Raw genomic sequence first — 21,557 nt, 5'->3', positions numbered from 1 at the left:
AGCTGGCAGGATGCAACGCTGCCAGGGGCCACGCGAGGGCGCTGAAACACGCCCATCACGGCATTCATTCATTTATTACAATATTTATGGAGTGGACAGAGACGTGCAGGGGGAGCAAATGTAGCCAGCGCTCTACTTTTGAGCAGAAAAATAATCAGACTTCGATTGCTACTACGAATAAAGAGAGTGGCGAACATACTGGCGATTCAAATTCTGTACTTAAGAAAAAATATAAAAGTACCTAAACTAAAATGTAAGTATGATTTCTTTAGGGCATTTACAGCCTCGATTTGGCAGTGATTTAAAAAAAGGGCGAACATTCATTCAATTGTTGCCACTTCTAGGTGAAACATAGTCAAATAAAACATAAAACAAGGAATTACACGTTGTGTTTTTAAAACAACCACAAAGCATCACCAGAGCTAGCTTAATGCTAACACATAATGGAAAACGTCATTCATTTCATTGGCGAACGATGATTTAAGATTTTGCGCTGATTGCAAATGCACCAGATTTTTAGAAGAATATAGCATTGAATGTAATATAGTCATATATTGCGTAATATTTATTAATTAAGGGCAAGAGGTGGAATTGTTTTTCTGAACCAAATTACAACACATGGTAAAATCTGTATTGCGCTCGTGTCAAAGTTGGTGTCAAACCAACATTTGGAGAGACAGAAAGTCATCCGTGATGACGATTTGCCTTTGACGAAAAGGAAAGGAGCAAAAGCGTTTGATCTAATCGAGTGACGTCACGTCTTTGTGGGGAGGACTGATGGCAAAGCATCTCTCACTTTTGATGGCCGCATTCCATAAAAATGGCAAAATCCTCAAGCCCCATTAGGCCGTTTTATGAGCCGCGTGATTTGTGAACGGCTAATTCCAAGTTGAGAGGCGACTGACTGCGCGCGTGTGTCGCAACACACAAGTTGTAATGGAGGAATCATTTGAACTCAGCAATCGCAATCAACTTTGGATTTGACAAATGGGCCGGCACGGCGATGGGCTGCAAGTCGTCTGGCACAGAAAAGGACAAATTTACTGTGTGTGTGTGTGTGTGTGTGTTAACTTGACAATCAATGAGCTGGAAGTGAACTTTTTCCTTTTTCCTTTTTTTTTTTTTTTTTAAATGTGGCACTTAAGAAAATGAAAGCAACATTGAAATGTCTTAAACTCGGCTCACAATGTCTAGTCACAAGCCCCGCCTCCCAAAAATTATTGCCTGGCTCAGGCGCTCATCAAAAATGTAAAAACGCAAACTGTCGCTTTATTTCGCTGCCGTCGCGCCGAATCCTCGTACCTCCAAAATATTCACTTTTCAGGAGACCACCCAAAACGGAACGCCAACGAGAAAGACACTTTCAACACTTTAGATTGCGTAATACATTGCAAAAATAAAACCCATGTTGGATTGACTAGTATAGATTCTTGAAAAAAATTGTGATTTACGAGGTTTGGGTCGGACGCCAGAAATTTATTATCGTAAGTTACCGTAACTTTATGCGCAGTTTTCAATAATAACATTGCACTTTAAATATTGCAAAAAACAAACAAAAAAAAAGGTAATTAAAATGTGTAATGGACAAAAGTTAAATACAAAAATTAAACAATGAGTTATTTAAAGACGAAACTTATTGCAATACACTCAAGTTAAATTTCTGAGCTCTACTTCAAGGTAAATACATTGGATATGAAAAAAAAGTACAAATAAAAAAAAAACAGCACTCTATATTTAAAACGAACATACAGGCTACTTGTAAATGTGATTTTTATTTAATTGAGTGATTCTTAGTCATGCCACTAGAGGGCGCTTGCATAGCACCATTGGCATCACATTGGAAAATCAGCCTGCGTGCACGCCTCGACTTCAATTTAAAAAATAAAATGGACTTGATTGCATTTTGCAGCTTCACTTACCCGGTGGTGCGATTTGAAATTGGAATGTGGCCGCTATATGAATATTGCGTCTCTTTAACAACTCCCGATATAAATTTCCAATAGGAACGCGTCGGACAAAGTGTTATTAGTGTTTGATTTTGCCGACGACAGCGAGACGTAGCTTTGGAATAATGAGACGAGTGTCGGCGCGGCGTTGATCGCTTTATCTCCGACACTCACGCGCTAAATTGAGCGGCGGGATTTTCAATGAGGTGCAAGTGGAGGGTGACCTTGGAAGTTGAGACGCTTGTTTGGGGGAGACCAGGCATAAGCGTTGCACCGGCACTTTTTGGCAAGCGGCTTTAATTACCTGCAAATGGGAGTGGATGTGAGCTGGGAGACAATTTGCGCTGATGAGCCGAGACCCTCCCGCAGGCGGGGGGAAAAAAAAAAAACCCAGAAATGACGCAACGAGGGATAAATGAGGCGCGCGGGGTGAAATCATGTTTTCCTCAAACATGCCGCTTGAACATGACTTTACAGAAGTGATGCAAAGTGTTGAATAACAATTTGAGAGATTTCATTTCAATTGCAGCTTTTGATGTTTCGAGAGAGCGCCCCAAAAAATAAATAAATATAAAAATACAAATCTTTAACGGACAGAAAGAGCAGTGAGGGACCCTCCAAGCGAGACACGTTCCGCCCCCGGACGGGCAACTCCGACCACTTTATTGTTATTATCCTCCAACCGGCCACTCCTTTTTAATGATGCTTCGGAACATATTGAAAGTTGCACTTTATGACTTCTAGAAGCTTCTGCACTTATGTTTTAAATGACATTTTTTTTTATTTAAACTCCACTGATATCATTCGTCGGCCAATGAGCGGCGTAACGAGCCTGCGTCCATTTGCATTAATGAAACTCGGACTTCAAGTAAAGGATTTTAGTTGCGACGTGTCTTTGAAGTTGTACTCTTAAAACGGCCGATTCTAATGTTTCTAATAAACACGATTTATGCTCGATTCCGTTTAACGTCAAATTTTTATTTCCTTGCCTTGAAAATATAAGCTGAGACGAGTTTGTGTCATGTCCTCTCAGACAAAAGTGCATTTGAAATACACGAGAGAGAGTTTCACGCAAACTAGAGCAAATTTTTCAATTAATCGTTTTCAAAAAGTTTCCAGTGAACAAACGTTTCTCCTAATTGCCTAATTGTGGTCATTATATTTTAAGAATTTGTTATACACGCGCTCGTTAACTGCAACCAATCGAACACAGCTAGTCCCGTTTCACGAGAAACTACGACTATATCGACGTTTCATCGACAAAACTCCATCCGATTACGATTATTCCGCAAAGGGCGAATATTACCAACACGAAAACCAATTTCAACACTTTGAAGTGTAAGACGATAATTTCCGATAACAACACCAATTGCAGAGGATGAAATCCAACGGGCCTGCGAGGTTGTCTGATCACTTTGCGGAAATGTGTGACAACAAGCTCCAAACGAGCGAGCGCGGCGATGTCACGTGAGCTGCGAGCACACAAAACAATCTCACACAGCGCCAAGGTTGCTTCGCTGCTCATATGCTGTCACATCCGCTGTGGGGATGTCAAATTGGGAAGTGGCCTCGGGAGGCGATTCGCGGCATATTCCCCCCGCAGCTGCGAAAGTCACGCACGCTGCCGAATGACCAGAAAGTCACCCGAGTGTCACTTTCAATTTTGCATCTTTGGGGCTTTCTCTCCACAAAAAAAAAAAAAATCTCAGTGGCAAAGGTCTTGTTTTTGAAATCAAATAAGAAGACGCTGAGAGAAATCGTCTTCAAAAAAAAAAAAATGAGAAAGTCCCAAAGACGCAAATGAGAACTGTTGCTTTTAAGAACTTTTCAATCCAATCCAATTTTAATTGGCTCATGATTTGAATCTCATTTCTTTTTAAAACTGCATTTTAAAAAGTTAGTCGAGAGCTTTTGGATTCTATTTTTTAGAGGCGGTACCTGCGGGAAAAAGTGTTCTAAGTTTTGCATATGAAATGTTTGCATGTTTCATAAACAAGGTGAAGAGGCCACCTGGCCAACCATTTTGTTTTTAAAAAAAAAAGGCCTCTTATGTATCTATCCGAGTGTCCGGGGAATTGATATAAAAAAAACAAACTAAAATGAAATCGTAGCGTCGCAAATGCAGTGTGTTGAAAGACAAACAATGATGTAATCATTCACCTCGAAGCCTTCTGTGGCAGGTTAACGTGACACGCCTGTGTGTACACTGCAAAAGAAAAAAAAATTACAAAACATTTCTTCAAATGTGGTCCCATTTTCATATTTTGAGTACAAAAAAAAGCAAAAATTACTTCCAGTCTTGAAACTACAAAATACAAAATGTGCCAAAAAGTCAAATCATTGCGGAGAAATTTTTTCAAAATCACGTGATCGTACGCATCAATTTCCCATTTGTATTTATTTATCTATTTTTAAATGAGGAGAAATTTCAAAGTATCCAATGAACAGAATCGCGTTTTAGCCTCGCAGGCTCGTGTTGATGCGCGCGCGACTGAGCAGGCGCTCTTGTTGCGCAAGACTTTGGTCCCGGACCGGCTCGTCCCCCACACGGGCCGCCCGCATCCTGTTTGTTTGCACACACGGCGCTTCCCAACAGCCCCACACACACACACACACACACACACACACTAAAGCGAGGTGGCAGGCGCACAAACGCAAGACAACAACGGGGTCACACGCACACAAAAAAAGTTTGTGGCAGCTCATCAACATTTTGCTCGTCACGACAGTTGTTGGCCACGATGTCCATAATTAGGCAGCTGCTGCTCTCGCTACCCAGGAAGCCTGGTTTCATTTTCCTTTTTTTTTTTTTTTTTCACCTCCAGACGAGGAGAGCGGAGGTTTAATTATAGCCGCGACGCCCCCGCTCGTCCCTGACCAAACATTTCCCGTGATTAGACAAAATGATCATTATTGATCATAGAGGCAAAAGAGTCGTGTTTAATTGAACTCGCATAATTGCCTATTGATTGCGGAGCTGCTCGCTGCTTCGTATGATAAAGCTTCAGCAGAAAGTAGGGCACTCATGCAACCATTTTTACAATGTAATGAAAAAAAAAAAAAAAAATCGGGTAACTGGACTGAAATAGCACAGAATTAAAAGTGTGGAAGTCCTTGTAACATGACAAGAAATGTCTTGTAAAGTTGATACCTCAATATTTACGCAACGGGGCGCTCTCCATAATGTGCGCACACTCGAGGCTGATAATGAGGCGCTCTAAAGCAAACACGGCAACCTTAAGTCACAGTCCACATGCTGGCGGTCAAGTCGGGCTATTTTGGATTTTTTTTCTTCTCGTTACTCTTCCGCCTTCTCCCCATGATGTGCGTGCACTCACGGCCAACAACGAGGCACTCTAAAGCAATCGCGCCAGCAGACAAGGAAAAAGGAAAAAGTACATTTTCATTTTGGGGGTGCTGACGCAAACCAAGGCGCTCAAGTTCTTCAACAGTGGCGGACGGGGCGACTCGTGCCGTGTTCCGAAGTGAGTCACATGGCGTTGTTTTAGCCACGCCCACCCAGATCACGACGACAATGCTGAACGCCCTAAACACGGAAAAACTGAACGATTGTGAAGAATATTGAAAGTTTGACAATGACGCATCCACATTGTATTAGATCATAAATGTGCAATGACATCGGTGGAATCTGATTGGCCAAGGGATGATGACATCAGCGCCTGGTGATGTCATCAGTGCGATGCGTTTAAAAAGAAACGAAGATGATGTCCTTGCCTTTACATCGTTGTTACGTCATAGCTGTTCGGTCAACAGCACTTTTTTTTTTTTTTTTTAGGAGGATGGTGTTACACACATCAATAGTAATCAAATCTTTCTTGGTACGGGACTGCATATAATTCTGTTTGAGCGTGACATGCCTCAACTTGTTAGACTTCCAACATAGTGATATTTCTATAACTGCCAAGATTCACTCCCTAATCTTTATTTTCGACTCAAAAGCGGTGCTGATTTCAAATCCAAAGTCATTCAACGTCGCCATCTACAGGGCGATATTAGTCATCAGTTGTTTAAAAATCTGAATTTCACAGACAAGCTGGATAAGACCCTCTTCTACTGGCTGAAAAAAAAAAAAATCAAAACACCGCATCACCTGGTCTACTTGAATACATATTTGAAGATGACTTCCCTTCCGCGACATCGCTCCATTGATCGTCCACGCTACCCGGGAGAAATAACAACAAAAGTGCCAACTCGTGCACTTTGCTGACTTTGCTGTCACTTTCAAATTTCATATTCAACACTTCGGAACGGAGTGCCTTATAACATAACACATAATGTAAAAAATAAACATGAAAAAAATAAATAAAATAAAAATAAAAAAAAGAAGCTGGTGAGCTGGCCTCAGTCAAGAAAATCAGAATCTCATTTATCGGATATAACGGCAATTTTCAGGAGCTTGAAGGCAAGGTCAAAGTCAATGTTATGTTTTTGTTGTTATTTTTTTATTTTTATTTTTCCACTCTGATTCATTTTCCCCGCCTTTGTGTCACTCCAGCTTAGGTCGTCCACTGCGAGTGATTTTGAGTGAACGAACCCAAACGGCCTTGGAGTTACGCAACGGCCGGCGGTCACAGAGCAGACGAGGCAACACAAAGTTACGCTGCCCTCATGTCACTGTGGTCATCATTTAGTAAACATTTTTTTTTTTTTTTTTTTTTTTTGAGGGTGACTCAGGACAACAGACACAAGGGAATGTGTTTCTCCGGCTATATTTAGTAGATTTTTGTGCCGTGCAGACTTCAATGTTTGGATGAGGATGCTACGTGTTTGAAGAACACACAGAAAAAAAAAAGGAACATTTAAGCTTTTAATTGCGACTTTGTGTTGAAGTTTAATGTCACACTAAAGAAACATTTAAAATGACCACGTAACTTTGCCTTCTGCTCGCGTTCCGCTAACAGAAAATGCAAATCGCCATAGATGGGCTAACGAATTACAATGACAGCCAACGGTGATCTGAACACAAACGGTGCATCAACACATATGGACAGACGATCTAACAATATAGACAGGTATAGATTCTTTATCCTCTTCCCAAAGAAAATGACAAATATTGCCGATGACTCTAGTTCTGAAATTTACTTTTGCGTGACTGAAACCCCCCCGCAATCGCTTCGGAAAATGTGGTGTGACTCTCTGACTGAATATTATGTAACTTGTCAAAAGTTCATCATTCTTTATGTTGTCATCAGTGGTTTTAAGCCAGGGCAATTAGCACACGACTCTATTTGCCTTTGATGACATCACCCGGCACTCGCGCCGACATTGATGTTATTGCGTTGCCGCTAAAGAATGGACGGCCTGAACGTCTCTAATCACGGCGCACTCGTATCATTTTGCACAAAGATTTGCAAACCGATGCCACTTAAACGTTATCCTCTCGACGCACGCTCCATGAAGCAACATGGATGATGACAGGCTTCAACTTTGCGAGGCGGCGTCCTCTCGCAGTCGCGCAGGTGAGTTGTTTTGCATCTTGGGAGGTTTCGTCAAGCGTGAAACTTTATTTGGGGTTTTTTTTGGTACTCATTAAAGACTAGTAAATGCTTTAAGTCGACCAATGTCAATTTTAATTAATTTTAAATTCTACATTTAATGGCTTTAACTCATTCGCTACCATTGACGGATATATACGTACTTTCATTTTACCTGGGCTGGCAGTGAATGAGTTAATGGTGTTTTACATGCAAAGTTATCCAGAGCAATTCGTTTGCGATTATCAAAAAAAAAAAAAAAATCCGTATGAGTATTTGACAAACACAATTTGATGCTTTCTTGTGTTTCAATTAAAGAAAAGAGAGCAACCACCTCCTCTGTGGACGATGGTGCTGTGTGGACACAAAAAAGGAAGGTCAGCGGTAACGGCCCCCAACCCACAAAGCGGCGCCGTGACAGGATCCCAAACGCCAGCGAACCTGAAGACGTAGCCGCCGATTCCGTACCTGGAAGCGAAACCGCATGGAAGGTCGACACGAAACCCAAAAAGCAGAGCTGGCGCAGCCTTCGCGTGTCTGTCGACGCCGTGCCAGCTCGAGGGACAAGGAGAAAGCAGAACCCAAAAACGGAGAGCCTCGCAAGCAAGCAACCTGATGGCGACCGAGGGAAGGCTCCGCCATCCAAGGTGGCCGCCAGAAAATCCAACACAAGATCAGCGACTCTTGCAAACAAGTCTGACGGCTCCAAGAAGGCTCAAACCAAAAGGAAAATGTTTCATGTTGAAGCAGATTCCGGTAAAAAGAAGCCGAGTGTCAAACCACCAGATGAGGGCTTGAAGACGCTTAAGAGGACCCGAGCAAAGTCCGCCAAAGAACCAGAGACTCTCACAACCAAGCGGAAAGGAAAAATAAGCCAGGTGACGGCAAAAGCTCTGCTCACCAAAGGGACGAAGAGAAAGTCCAGCAAAAAAAACGAAAATCCCTCGAAGAAACTGAAAGCTAAACAAATTGGGGACTCGGCGCCTTCGAAAGGGAGCCGGAGAAAATCGAGCATCAAACCAGATACTCTTGCACGGAAGCAGAAGGAAAAACATCCCGAAGGCTCGAAGAAGAAGAAGGCTGAGCCACAGGCGAGGACAAGGAGAAAATCCAACACGGAACTCGGAACCTTTGTGAAAAAGACGACGAAATCCAGCCAAGAACTCGTCAATGGCACCAAGAGGAAGTGCGGCACAAAAGTGGAGACTCTCAAGAAGAAATCGGAATCCGCCAAGGCGTCCAAAGACGACGTGCTCGTTAGAAGGACAAGAAAAAGGTCGGGCAAAAGCAGACACGTCCTCGCAAAACATTTGACGGCGAAAAGAACTGATCGGACGGCGAAAACCAAAGAAACCTACCGGAAGGATAACTCGACGCAAGAGACGCCCTCGCAGACGGAGAGTGAAATCCCCACGGAGATGTCGGCGCTCTGTTTTGGGGAGTCCAAGAAAGACGGCAACGCTGAGCGGATGACGTCGATGAAGAGGAGCGCAGACGTTGCGCCGCGGCTCAAAGGCTCGTCCAACTCCCAACTGGCGGCGAACAATCGAGGTAAGCTGCAAATCCCCCCCCCCCCAAAAATATTTTTTTAAAAAATTAAAAAAAAAAGATCAGCGCTTGTGTTCCCATAGCTTTATTTGCACAGAAATATCAGCAGGTTAACAAACTCGGCGAAGGAGGCTTCGGATCCGTTTATGCCGGTTACAGGAAAAGCGATTGTTTTCCGGTAAGTAAGTTTGTCACGAAAAAAAAAAATAATAAAAAAATCGGGAAATGTGATGACCAAATATCGATGATTTCATCCCGCAGGTGGCCATTAAATACATTCCCAAAGAGGTCAAAAGCGTCCCGATGGTGAGTTCTTCGTCTGACTGCACTGACATGGAAGTTCTGATAACGTTGGACAATATCGATCGGATCGGCGATGGAAATAAATTTTTTTTAATTACGATCCAGTGAGGTCGCCGGAAGTTTACATTAAGGGGCGGGTCTTACTCGTAAAAGTACTGACTTGAGGATTGACAACTCATTGACGACCAGTCGAGTAAAAAAAATAAATAAATAATAAATAAATAAAATAAAAAAATAAAAAAATCTTGGACGTCTTTAGCCGTCAATGGCAGTAAACGAGTTAAGTGAATTGTTCCTGAAAGTTGCTTTCCTGGCAAAGCTCGAATGTAACGATTCGAAAATTCGAGTCGTCGCAGCCGTAATCCGAAAAACAAAAAGAACATTATCCCCGAAACAGTTTTTTTTTTTTGTCACAAATCCGACAGAACATCAACGGATTGAAAAAGGACATCCCCATCGAGGCGTTGCTCATGCTCCAAGCGTCCATCAAAAAGAACTCTGACGGAAAGTCGGCGGTGGTGTCCTTGTTGAACAAATACGATCTGGAGCACGAGATCGTCCTGGTCATGGAGAGGCCCGTCCCGTCCGTGGACCTGTTCACGTACATCACCAGATGTCGGATCGGCGCCCTGCCCGAGTGTGAGGCAAAGGTACGCAAAACGCAGCCGGTGATTGCGCAACATCACCGTCGAGGCCGTCGATGGCAAAATGTTTCAGAAGCCGTGTTTTTTTTGGGTCGAGTTGACAGTTTTGAAATCGCGGCGACTTCATCGACGTGTCCTCTTCGCAGAACATCATGAAGCAGCTGGTCGTTGCGGCCATCAACATGCACGCCGTGGATGTTTTCCATCGAGATTTAAAGCAAGAGAATATTCTCCTGGAGGCCACTTCCGGTGTCCCTCGTGTGCGGATTATTGATTTTGGTTGTAGCTGCTTTGCAAGCAACGAACCTTACCGGGATTATAACGGTAGGAGACGGGACTCTTTGTTCGTTTGTCATTTTTTGGATTTTAGCCTTTTTGACTTTGGTCGACCTCCACGTGTCTTCGTCCTTGTAGGCACCTTGTGTTACGCTCCGCCGGAATACGTTCTAAGACGAACGTACAGTGCCGGCCCAACCACCGTGTGGCATCTGGGAGCGCTTCTGTTTGAGTTGATGGCCGGAACCAAGCGCTTTGATACGGTCATGTTCCTTTCCCAAATGCTAAGATTGAATCGGGTTCTTTCTGAAGGTAAGACATGATGATTCTGGTTCCTTCCATATTCCTGATGAACCGTTGAATTTTTGTTCCTCTCGAATCAGAATGCGAAGATTTCTTGTGGAAATGTTTGAATTTGGATCCGGAGAAGCGGGCCACGCTGGAGCAGATGCAGCAGCACCCGTGGCTCGTATGATTCGATGCAACACAACACCCGACAGACGGACAGCACCGGAAAAAGAAACGGGTGGTTTAGAAGAAAGCCATCGGTGAAAGACTTGGAAAAAAAAATTGCTAAAGGGCAGAAAATTTCAGGGGAAAAAAAAAAACAAAACTAAAAGTTGATTAGATGGAAAAAAAAAAAGGAGTCAAGCACATTGTCACAGTTTAGGGCAAGTTGAGTGACAGAGAGAAAAAGAGAGAGAGAGAGAGAGAGACAGAGAGACAGAGAGAGTCGAGCGAGAGGGAGAGAGAGAGAGAGAGAGAGAGAGAGAGACAGAGGAACAGAAGAGAGGCTGGGCCGTATCACTGGCGAGTGCTCGCTCGCGAACGTAGCGAATGTTGTTGATTTTTTTTCGTCAGCGTTCGTGAAGGTTGCAAAAACTGTGGCAAAAGAGTTTTTAACATTTTTTAACAAACTGTTTGCGACTGTCTGGCGAACACTAATTAATTAATAGGGCTGACTTTTTTTTTTTGTTCGTACCGTTTCTAATTGTGCATTTGTACAAAAAAAGGTATTCGTGTCCAAGCCATCCCTCACTCCCCCCCCCCCCCGCATTATTTCAACGTGATGTACTGTATCGGCTCTTCATTATATGCATCTTTAACGTGCAACCATGACTGCACGGCATACATATTTCATGCACAATACGGTGGAATCAAGCCAAGGATGGCAAAGCGGCGATGCCTTGCACCAGCTTCGCCGCCACCTCGAGCCGACGTCGGACGTGAGCGGAAGCCCTGAAGGTGGCCGTTTCTGCCTTCCCGGCAACAAGCGAGCGGGGCCGCACTAATGCTTCTACTTTCCAGCCCAGCGGGAGGAAATGTGATAGACTGAGCAATGAGTCAGCCAATATGAAATGATGTTCATCTCGGGAAGAGATCATTATCAAATGAGGGGGAAGGAGAGTAATGAGTCAGTGTCTGGGCTGACATGAGCAGCAATTTGCAGATACAAACCTGCCACGTCGACGATTTTATGATGACCTTAAGTAAGGTCTGATTGGGATGATTCTTTATTTTTTTATGACGTAATTGTCGACATGGATACAACTTTGTTGCACTTTAATACGATTGTTTATGCCGTATGATCCAAACGACATGACAGTGGAATAGAAAAAGTCTACACACCCCTGTTCAATGGATATGCTTTTGAGATATAAAAAAAAACAAAAAAACAAATATGAACCATTGAATGAATTATTGATTTTATTTGGAAAAAAAAAAAAAACGTTTCCAATGCATGTCCTTGCACTTCTCTTTGGTGTTTGATGGCAGCTACAGAATCACACCAATGAAACTATTTTTTTTAACAATTATATTTCTGTATTTGAAAAGAATTATATGGATACAATATTTCATTCTTTTTAGCATTATTAGTCATTGTCATAGCCATGTCTGCTTTGTTTTGTGTGTTTTTTTTCCTTCTCCCCCATTGTGGAGACTTCTGGAATATTAAATTAAATAAAATCTATAATCAATCAAAAATTAAGTGCTGAAGGAGCTGCTTGCTCGCTTATATACACACTGCCGATAATGACAATATTAATATGAACATACCCGGTCAATCTTGTCGGACGCAGGCCGCATTGGGCGCTTGGTTTCTCTCTGTCGGATGAAAGAAAGAAGAGAAAAAAATATATCTATAGTTGTGAATTATTGAGCAGATGCGTGAGTGACAGGGCGGCTGATGAAAGTGAAAGAGATGGAAATAGGAGAGGAATAAAGAAGAGAAATTGCCGCGGTGACGTTGACTGATGCTGATGGGAACTTTAGGCGAGAGGGGCTGACGCTGAAGAACACTGACACAAAGTACGGCGCAACGTGAGCGTTTGTGCCACTCCACTCAATTGCTCAAATTGCTCCTCGTTGTTGTCTTTTCTCCCCTCCGAGGGTCCCAAAAGCTATTTGGGATGAGCCGAAATCAAGTTCCCTCCGGATGACCTTCAATCTGCCTCCTGATATTGATTTGCTCGTTATTGTTTGCACGCAGCTTGATGAACTTCTGTCCATGTGCGGTAAAGGACACTCCTTCTAAAATCAGTCAGCGATCAAACGTCGGAGGACATGTTTCGGATTTGCCATCGCAAATGTCAGACAGATAAAAAACGATTTCAGCTGAAGGAATGAATGTCTGACGGGTGATCGGGCTGATCATTCTCTCTCTCTCTCTCTCTCTCTCTCTCTCTCTCTCTCTCTCTCTCTCTCTCTCTCTCTCTCTCTCTCTCCCTCTCTCTCTCCCCCTCTCTCTCTCTCTCTCTCTCTCTCTCTCTGATCTCTCTCTCTCTCTCTCTCTCTCTCTTTCTCTCTCTCTCTCTCTCCTCTCTCTCCCCCCTCTCTCCCTCTCTCTCTCCCCCTCTCTCTCTCTCCCTCTCTCTCTCCCTCTCTCTCTCCCCCTCTCTCTCTCTCTCTCTCTCTCTCTCTCTGATCTCTCTCTCTCTCTCTCTCTCTCGCTCTCTCTCTCTCGCTCTCTCTCTCGCTCTCTCTCTCGCTCTCTCTCTCTGATCTCTCAATTCAGTTAGCTTTTGTTGCCAGGCAGATTTATATTAATAGTGCCAAAGGCACATTCTATTCGTCCGAGGCCTTCAGACTCAACCGTGCTGGCATCTGGGTGCCATTTCCAGTATGCATACTCATTTGCATATCTAAAAAATTAGGATTCATCGTTTTTTTTTTGTTTTGTTTTTTTTGCATTCACAACATGTTAAGATCGGATAAAGTTCTCGTTCCTGAAACCATGAGACGCAAGTCTCTCGGCTTTGTTAGATAGACGGCGATATGCCGCAAGCATGCTTCAACAACAGTCGAGCAAAAGTGCTTTTGAAAGTCGACAAATTATCGATAACAGTGGCCAAATGCGTGCGAGGAATCAAAGCAATATAAAAAAAAAAAAAAAAGGAATATCTGCGGTGAGCTGTTCTGCAGTGGAACAAAGCGGCGGCGTTGAGCACCACTCGCTTGTGGCGCTGACCTTTCGCAAAGCTCCACTCCTGCTCACCTATTTTACACTTCAAAGTCAGCATTTAAATGATTCCAATTAGTCCTGCGGCGTTCTACCCATCCGCTGATGAAAGAACTCGCCAATTGCCAATCATGCCACCTCAAAACAATTATACACGGGTGTCACGGAGGCCATTTTGAAATGATAGATTGGGAAGCGGTCTGGTACCTCTTAATTGGATGCTGGCTTTTTTCCCCCCCTTTGAAAAGCATTGTTGTAAAAAAAAAAAAATGTCAGCCGGAAACTTCATCCAAATATGGCAATTTCATATCCGATACAAAATGTGGTCTGTTATTTTGACAAATTATTAACCAGTCTGAAGCGGTGAAAGTGTCTTGGACATTTTCACTCGGCAAGAGCGATGCGTCATTCGATTGAAAGTCTGTAGTCAAGAATGAGTGAAAATAGTTAGGTTGGGGACCTTTAAGATGGTATTGTCAAAAAAAAAAAATAAATATATATCTTAAGAATTTTAGCACGACGGGATTGAATTTGTGTGCGTTTGCAAGTTGGTCGCCAACGTCGGTGTCACAGACATCCAAGGAACACAAGCCGCGGATTTACACAGCAGGCAAATTGCAAATAACGGCGATGACGGCAGAAGTCATATCCATTTTTCCGCGCAGTAATGTCACGGAAAGCAAAAAAAATGAGCAAAAGCGGCGGAGGGGTGTCGACTCCCATTGGCGCTCTTCAACCCGCTTCCACTTTGCTCTGCGCACACCTCGACACGGCGCATTACATATGCTGCTCTGTGGAATCTCGTCTATTGGACGACAAGAGACGTCATTTACTGTTCGACACACAATGTGAAACATTCTCATTATTATGCCTGGCCTTGATCAATTTCATGGCTAATAAAAATGATTCAATATGATGTCCCTCTCTTTTCCACACTCAGCCCCGGTCATCATCCTCCATCTGCGTTTCTGCGCTCCACTGCAGCAGCAGCAGCGGAACATGATAAATAATAGATGAAACGCCGTAGAATTCCGGGGAAAATCTCTTTGAATATCTGCCCATACTGTCAAAGCTTACATGCTTCTAAAATTCACACCGTTTTTTTTTTTCCATAGATTTCAATTTTCATTCGTACAAAAACAGAAGTCATTCGTATTGAAATGATGCGGCACGGTTTTGTCCACGTTACAGTTTAGGACACGTAGCCGAATGTCGCCGATTCGAGGCGCAGTGCTATCGGATGCCGAGTGTGTTACGCTAGCACTTAGCTTGCCCCGCTGTCTCACCTCTGCAGAGGAGGCGGCGCTGTGACATTTGGGCCTCGGTGCCGCGCGGGCTCGAGGACTGTCAAGTGACAGTGAGGGGCGCAGTGGGTGGAAATGCCAGGGAGAAAAAAATAAATAAATCACTTTTATTTCAAGCAAATGCGATGAATACAAGGTGAAGAATAAACGTTTGTCAGCCATGAAATCAACCAACGAAGAAGAGCTTAAGCTCAAAGAAGAATTTTCCACATCCGTCTGGATCCAAAAGCAATCCAATGTACAAGTCGATACAAGCGCAACAAGTTCAAACTTGATCCCGTAAAATATAGAATCGTAAGCATCCAACTGGTTTACACAACTTCACATCGACAGAAATGAAACATGTTAGCTAACTATTTAATATAGCCTAACACGGCTAGTTAGCATGGATTGAAATCTCTACACAGGTTGTCAAGGAGAGAAACTTGACGCTGGTTCACTTTCAATTGCTTTCTTGTACAAGTGCTAACATAATAAACATGTAATAAGCACATCCACATGCTACGTGTAGCGCTAAAAACGCAGACTTGCTAACGGTTAGCCTGTTAGCGGCCGTTCCCCATCCTGAGTCGACATCCGCCAACTAGACGGATGAGGTTATTTGAAACTCAAATGACCACATCGTGTGGCTTGAAATGTAAGGAAGCCAACGCGACTCCGCCTTGTGTCCTTACACACACAGGAAGTCAAGAAAGCAGTGACTGCTCGCATTGTCAAGAATTTCTTGGGCCAGAAAGAGTCACAGCGGCTTGAGGGCGGCCCACACTGGTCAGTGTAACTACAGAGGGGAAAACCACCACGTTACCGCAGCTTAGCGCGCACACCCACGTGTCTGAATTCCTACGTCCGTTTCTATTGCGCAACACGCACCCAACACGGGCAAACAAACACAAAAACGCCTCCCACGCCGAGCCAAAACGGCGACAAAAAAACGATTGTGTGCGAGTGGCAGTCAACTCAATTGAATTCATTTCATAGGAAGAACTTGAAATGTTGGCTGACTTCCGCCTCACATGAGTTTAACACTGAGACGAGTTAATTGTGAAACGGGACACACGGCCAGTTATAAGAGGGTGTGCAAACTTGTGCAACCACATGATGTTTAATGGTGGAAAATGTTTAAAAATGAGATAGCTTGGTCTCATTTTTTACGTCGGAAAAAATGGCATTCGAACAGGGGTGTGCAGACTTTTAACACTGCTTATTAACACACTGCTAAAAAAAAAATGGTTGCGTCGCAAACAGGGGCTATTCTGATAACATGTCATGGCTTTAAATAATGTCAGACAATAATTTCAATGTTGGATTTATTTGCATGAGCTCTTTTTGAGTCATGTTTTACATTTCAGTGACCGATTTCTCTTTCTTTAAAGGAAGAGAAGCAACAATTTCCCAACACGCCAAAGGTACTTGATTTTTTTCAATGAGTCATAGATTGTGACGCATTTGTCGATAACCTGACGACGATTTCTCAGCGGCTCCGTTTTCACCGCAACAACGTTTTGCCTTTTCTCATTAACGCGACATGACTTTGTTGACGTTTCAAGCGTGTTTTTAGCCCAACGTTCACAAGCGTGGAAACGTTTTCAGTCCACTTCGTGAGCAACAAGGCGACATCGTCGTGAGTTATTTAAATCGGCGGAAGCGCATTAGGTCGCATCCAGCCAAAAGGGCGCGATCACGCTTACGTGAGTCCAAAAACGTCACTTGTGCAGTTCACTCACGTCACAGGCGGAGTTTACAGACGTATGAAAAAAATTATTAGGAGGTCAAGTCATTACTTAATCAACTAAAAATGTCACTGAATGGCACGTCTAACAAGAACAAAAAAACAGAAAGGCCACGAGAAGGATGAAATTCCATCAACATTGAGACGGTGTTAAAAATAAGGGTGTTAAATAAGCTAAAGTTGGATTTTAACAAGAACGACAAAGTCTGGAAAGGCGGCAAAAGAATGCGGCCTAATTGCACCTTGGTCAGTTTTCAAATGCGGGAACCACACGGGCACTTCCTGCGTGCTTGTGCAGCACGTTGGACAGACGGAAGGCGAGCGAGGTTTTGTTTTGCTGCCGACTGAGACGTCTGCGGGGGAAAAATGGAATTTGACACCATCCGAAATAGGCGAGGAACGGAAAACGGGAATTTGGCTTTTACGTTTGGCGACACTCCCCCCCCCCCCCCCACACCCCTCTCGCACACTATTGAGGGCCCCTCATGAGGCATGAAGGTAATTGGTTTTATTTGTGCAACACAAGCTAATTTTCAATCAAGCCGAGCTTCTGACCTTTGGAGTGTGAAACACTCGGCTAATTGTTTCCCCCATCCAAGTCGCTAGCAGCCACGCAATTATTGTCTTATTAGCTAAGCTGGCTCAATGAGGTGAAAAATGAAATTACACTTGGCTTGTTTTCCCCGATATTTACTTTTATTTGGGTGAAAAGTGACTGTGGTCGCTTAATTAGCACAAATGTCGATCACTTTTTTTTTTCCGGGAACTAAGAATAAAAAAACTGTAGACTTAACTGACAGGTTGGAGTAGAGAAAAAAAGTCGTTTAGCCAAACAGGAAGCAGCTGCACTTTGCATAATCGGACACATTTTGGTACAGCGCCTTGGAAAGTGTTCATTTTTCTGTGCGCTCTATTTGCTTCAGTAATTGTTCTTTTTCAAGTTGCCATGCCGACGGCCATAACTACGACCACAACTTAATATGAGAACGACAAGACTGAGTCTAAAAAAAAATTTGCCACACTCGTGCCATGTTTGCCTGTTCCGTTTAACAGGAGAGGCTTTGGCGCGCGACGCCCTTAAAGGGGAAGTCCACCTCAAATTTTTCTTTACAAGAATTCGTTTTATGCAGACCAACTGGTTGAAACACGGCATTCTGATGAAAAAAATCCTTGGGGAAAATTAATTTAAATATTTTTTTTGGACTGAAAATGGCTCAGCTTCAGACAATAGGTGAGCCATGATGTCATTTTCAGTTGACAGAGGACTAGTGAAGGCTCCTAGAACATTTTATTGTGAAGTATTTTTCTACATTTGAGGCTTCTCTTGATATCGGATGATGAATGTGACGTCAACCCCTGAACTCCCCCAGCATCTGTCCAACAATTGTCGCGCATCCCTAACTTTTGTCTACCTCATCGTAACGTATCATTCTCAATTCCTAAAAATCGAAAGCAGTGTCACTCAAAATGAAGCATTTTGATCTTTGCAAAGGCAGAATTTTCAAACTGGCTGGATCGCAATTGATGTGGCCCAGCAGCAGTCCAAAAATTGTCATGCCTGCATGACGTTTTTTGGACATCATGCGCTTTGGACGGAGAGCGTCGCGCATGCTGTCCTTCAGGCAAAAAGATGGCCACGTGCAACCTGAGCTGCGACAAAAGAACAGCTTGTTGCGAAAGAACAAAATGACTCATACGTCGTTGAACTCACACAAGAACGTCATATTTTCTTCGGAGTGAATTTCACGGATAAAAATTGTTTTGTTTTTGGTGAATGGTTCTGGCAAGGCAACCAAACTGGAGAGTTGCAAGTTCACAGAGCTGCAAAAGTCACCCCCAAAAAAAGTGGATTGTGATAGTTTGCCACGTCTTTATTTTATTTTTTTTTCTCATTTTAAAGGGGGGGGTGCCATCCTCCATCGGACCACCCGGTGATGTTGTTTGGCGGGCGCCGCTTTATGGCTTTGATGTGCTATAAAGCCGTTGATTCTATCTGGGTGATCGGGACTTAATTAGAAACATAATGGATCTACGGCACATCTGACAAGCCTAATTAAGCCTGACTGAATTGTTTGGGAAAATTGGGTTTTTCCGTTCAGGGCTCAGACACGGAAAGCCTCCCGATGACCCTTTAAACACGACGGCGGGTCCCCCGGTGGCGCGTAATGGCGAGTCAGCATATCATCCCATAAAACGGAAATCTTTCACCAAGTTGACTATTCCAATCGACACTGCGGCTGAGTTTTCTATTCCTCCGCTGGCCTTTATAATCCCATTAAATGTATTGTCTTCCTCTCACGGCCCACTGGGGGGTTTCATGGAACATTTTAGGTGGTGGGGCCCAAAGCACACATTTGTTCTCTGGATATGTTTGCTGAGCTTAAAAAATGCTTTCATAGCAAAAATGTATTCGCGCGTTAAGAGCGATATCTATTGGGAATTAGAAATAAAAAAAATAAATAAAAATAAATTTGTGTATTTTCTGAACTATAGAGCGCCCCCTGCTGGTGAAAGAAAAATCCACAGAAAAGCCACACCGTTGTATTTGCCGCATGGTTCAAAATCTAAGAAAAAGGAAGCGGCTTATAGTCCGGAAAATATGGTAAATGCCAAATCTTAATATTCAGGTAAGTCACAGACAAAAAAAAAAAAATCTCAGATTTGAGTAACGCCAACTGACGGGTTAGCTGCGCATGTTCTTAACCTGTCGGTTAGCGCAGCCGTTGCAACAAATCTAAATTGAGGTCGCTGACTTTTTAGGCGAGCCTTCAAAGACGAGTCCAAATGGAGCAACAAACAATCGCGGCGCAGCTCTGATGAGAGGCGAGATAATTGCGCAACACATGGCAGCTAATCGCAGCAGACGAGATGAAAGCGCGGCGACATCGGCGCCGACGACCCGACAATTTCGGAGCCTCTCTATTGAGGAAATGCATCTCGTCTTCCCACTTCTCGCCGACTTTTATGTACGTGCACTTGACATGTTTTGGGAAATGTCACCCATCCTGTACACATTTTGCGCATTTTCGGCCACTTTCAGAGGCTCCGTTCAACATCAATCATAACCAATTATGCAAACGATCGTCCAATACCGATGAGAATACATTGGACGGCATTTTTTTTTTTTTCGTCCCTGCTCAACCGTAGCGGTTGTCCTCGCTTTGGTTTCAGCACCAAAACAACACTCGGTTGGGGTTAGTGAGCAGTGAACATGGCTTGGTTGTCATGGTGACAGTAGCAGTGGGGCGTGTGCATGTGAATGATGCGGTGAGTCCCGAGGAAATAAAAACAAAAACAAAAAAAACATGTGACTCATGTTCAGTGGTCTCGATCATACAGAAAACACACACACACACACACAAAATGGTCCTAAATATCAGTCCGAGACGCTCGCCCCTCCTCCCTCGCTCCTCGAACCTGCCGCTGCCGAGTGACGATGCATGCGTGACTCCAATAAAATCTTGCGGGGCGACGCCACGGTGCCAAGGCTGACTTGTAACATCACGCAATTAGCAACGTATTGACTCTCCCAGATGGCCGGCATGCGACAAGGCCAGGAATTGCTTTCAATTTCTATTTCGCCCTCTCCTCGCGGCAGATGCGACTCGCTCAAGCTGGATTTAGGTGTGGAAATGAAAATAGAATAGTTGGCCGTTTAAAAGGAGAACGGGTTAGTTTCTTCGCCACAACGAGGCGCTCTAAAGTGGCCACTCCACCGTACGAAGGGAATGCGCATTTTTAAGCATTTGCAAGCACAGCTAGCTAGCTAATTGTACTGGAGCTGCTGTTTTGGTTAGCAAAAAAAATAAAAATCTTGTATTAAAAGGAATTAAAATAATACGAATCCTAAACAAATGAATCAAGAGGACGATAATCGTGACTTTTTTTTTCTTCTAAAAAGGATTGCGGAGGCGGCGTTCCTAATATGAGGTTCACCTGCAGGCAAATGCTTTCTAACTCTGCAAACGAGGTGTCCAACAAAAGCCCGCTGGGGAGCAAACAAAGCAGCAGAACGTACTGTAAACTTTGTGGAGGGTGCGTGCTCCACGTTTCCGTGAACCCCGCCGGGAATGTGCGCAGAGACCGCTAAGTGGAACGCAAGACTTAATGGGATATTTATCAAGCGGGGACACTAAACCAAAGACAAGTAAAAAAAAAAAAAAAAAAAAAGGTTTGCGTGACCCGAGCATCCTTGGCGATTATGATAAAGAAGCTGATTGTGTGCAAGTCTAACGAGCGCTCGCTATGATGTACGGCGCTAATAACTTGGTGAAATGGATTCGAAACAAAATCAAAGACACCTCAGCCTTCTATGAAATACAATTTAAGCCGAGTAGAAGTGGGCGGATCCATCCAAATTCAGATAATATTAACACCCACATGAATGTTGATTTTGATCCAAAGTCTCACGCTATCGAGTTTCTGTTTTTTGGATGATTTCGATCCGCTATTACCAAATATCAGTATATGCATGTGAGCTGCAGGTATTATTTTTGCCCACTTGGGGTCGCCATATGCGCATGAGTGTGTGTGTGTGTGTGTGTTCATGTTTGTGTGTGGCACGCCTGGCCTTTTAGCCTCTCATTATGAATATGCTACAGCTACAGCAACGGTCTCCAAGCGGCGGGTCGCGGGCCACTTTGGACCGGACGTACGAAAGAAGAAGAAAAAAAAAATGCAGTACTTCCGGTTTATTTATTATTCACTGCTGAAAAATATTTTTTTCTCTCCGTCGCATTCATCTATGATGTCAAGACGCGAATTGTCTCGGCGGCATTACGCTAAAATTAAAGCCACAAGCGAGCTAAATGAGGAAAAAACAGACAACGGACGCACAATATGGAGATGGTGA

The 21,557-nt window shown here is 43.6% G+C and overlaps 1 protein-coding gene across 1 annotated transcript; it reads left to right on the top strand.

The window, feature by feature from the left end:
* The first annotated feature begins 7,371 nt into the window (after positions 1 to 7,371).
* LOC148322420 (uncharacterized) lies at positions 7,372 to 10,808 on the top strand. Its single transcript, XM_088317261.1, has 8 exons — positions 7,372 to 7,426; positions 7,760 to 8,992; positions 9,073 to 9,167; positions 9,251 to 9,295; positions 9,718 to 9,942; positions 10,083 to 10,260; positions 10,351 to 10,524; positions 10,596 to 10,808. Exons 1-8 carry the CDS (start codon positions 7,372 to 7,374, stop codon positions 10,685 to 10,687), a joined length of 2,097 nt encoding a protein of 698 aa, XP_088173387.1. The 3' UTR covers positions 10,688 to 10,808.
* The last annotated feature ends 10,749 nt before the right edge of the window (positions 10,809 to 21,557 follow it).

The sequence above is a fragment of the Idiotropiscis lumnitzeri genome, chromosome 15, assembly GCF_059441095.1.
Source record: "Idiotropiscis lumnitzeri isolate Australia: NSW breed Sydney's pygmy pipehorse chromosome 15, RoL_Ilum_1.0, whole genome shotgun sequence".
NCBI classification, from domain to species: domain Eukaryota; kingdom Metazoa; phylum Chordata; class Actinopteri; order Syngnathiformes; family Syngnathidae; genus Idiotropiscis; species Idiotropiscis lumnitzeri.
Note: the sequence above shows the minus strand (reverse complement) of the source record. Positions and strands in the feature narration are given on the sequence as shown.

Excerpts from the sequence above, each read along its gene's own strand:
- LOC148322420 (XM_088317261.1), top strand. The coding sequence starts at position 7,372 with ATGGATGATGACAGGCTTCAACTTTGCGAGGCGGCGTCCTCTCGCAGT. Across the intron at positions 7,427-7,759 it reads GTCCTCTCGCAGTCGCGCAG|AAAAGAGAGCAACCACCTCC; the intron begins GTGAGTTGTTTT and ends TTTCAATTAAAG. Across the intron at positions 9,296-9,717 it reads AGGTCAAAAGCGTCCCGATG|AACATCAACGGATTGAAAAA; the intron begins GTGAGTTCTTCG and ends CAAATCCGACAG.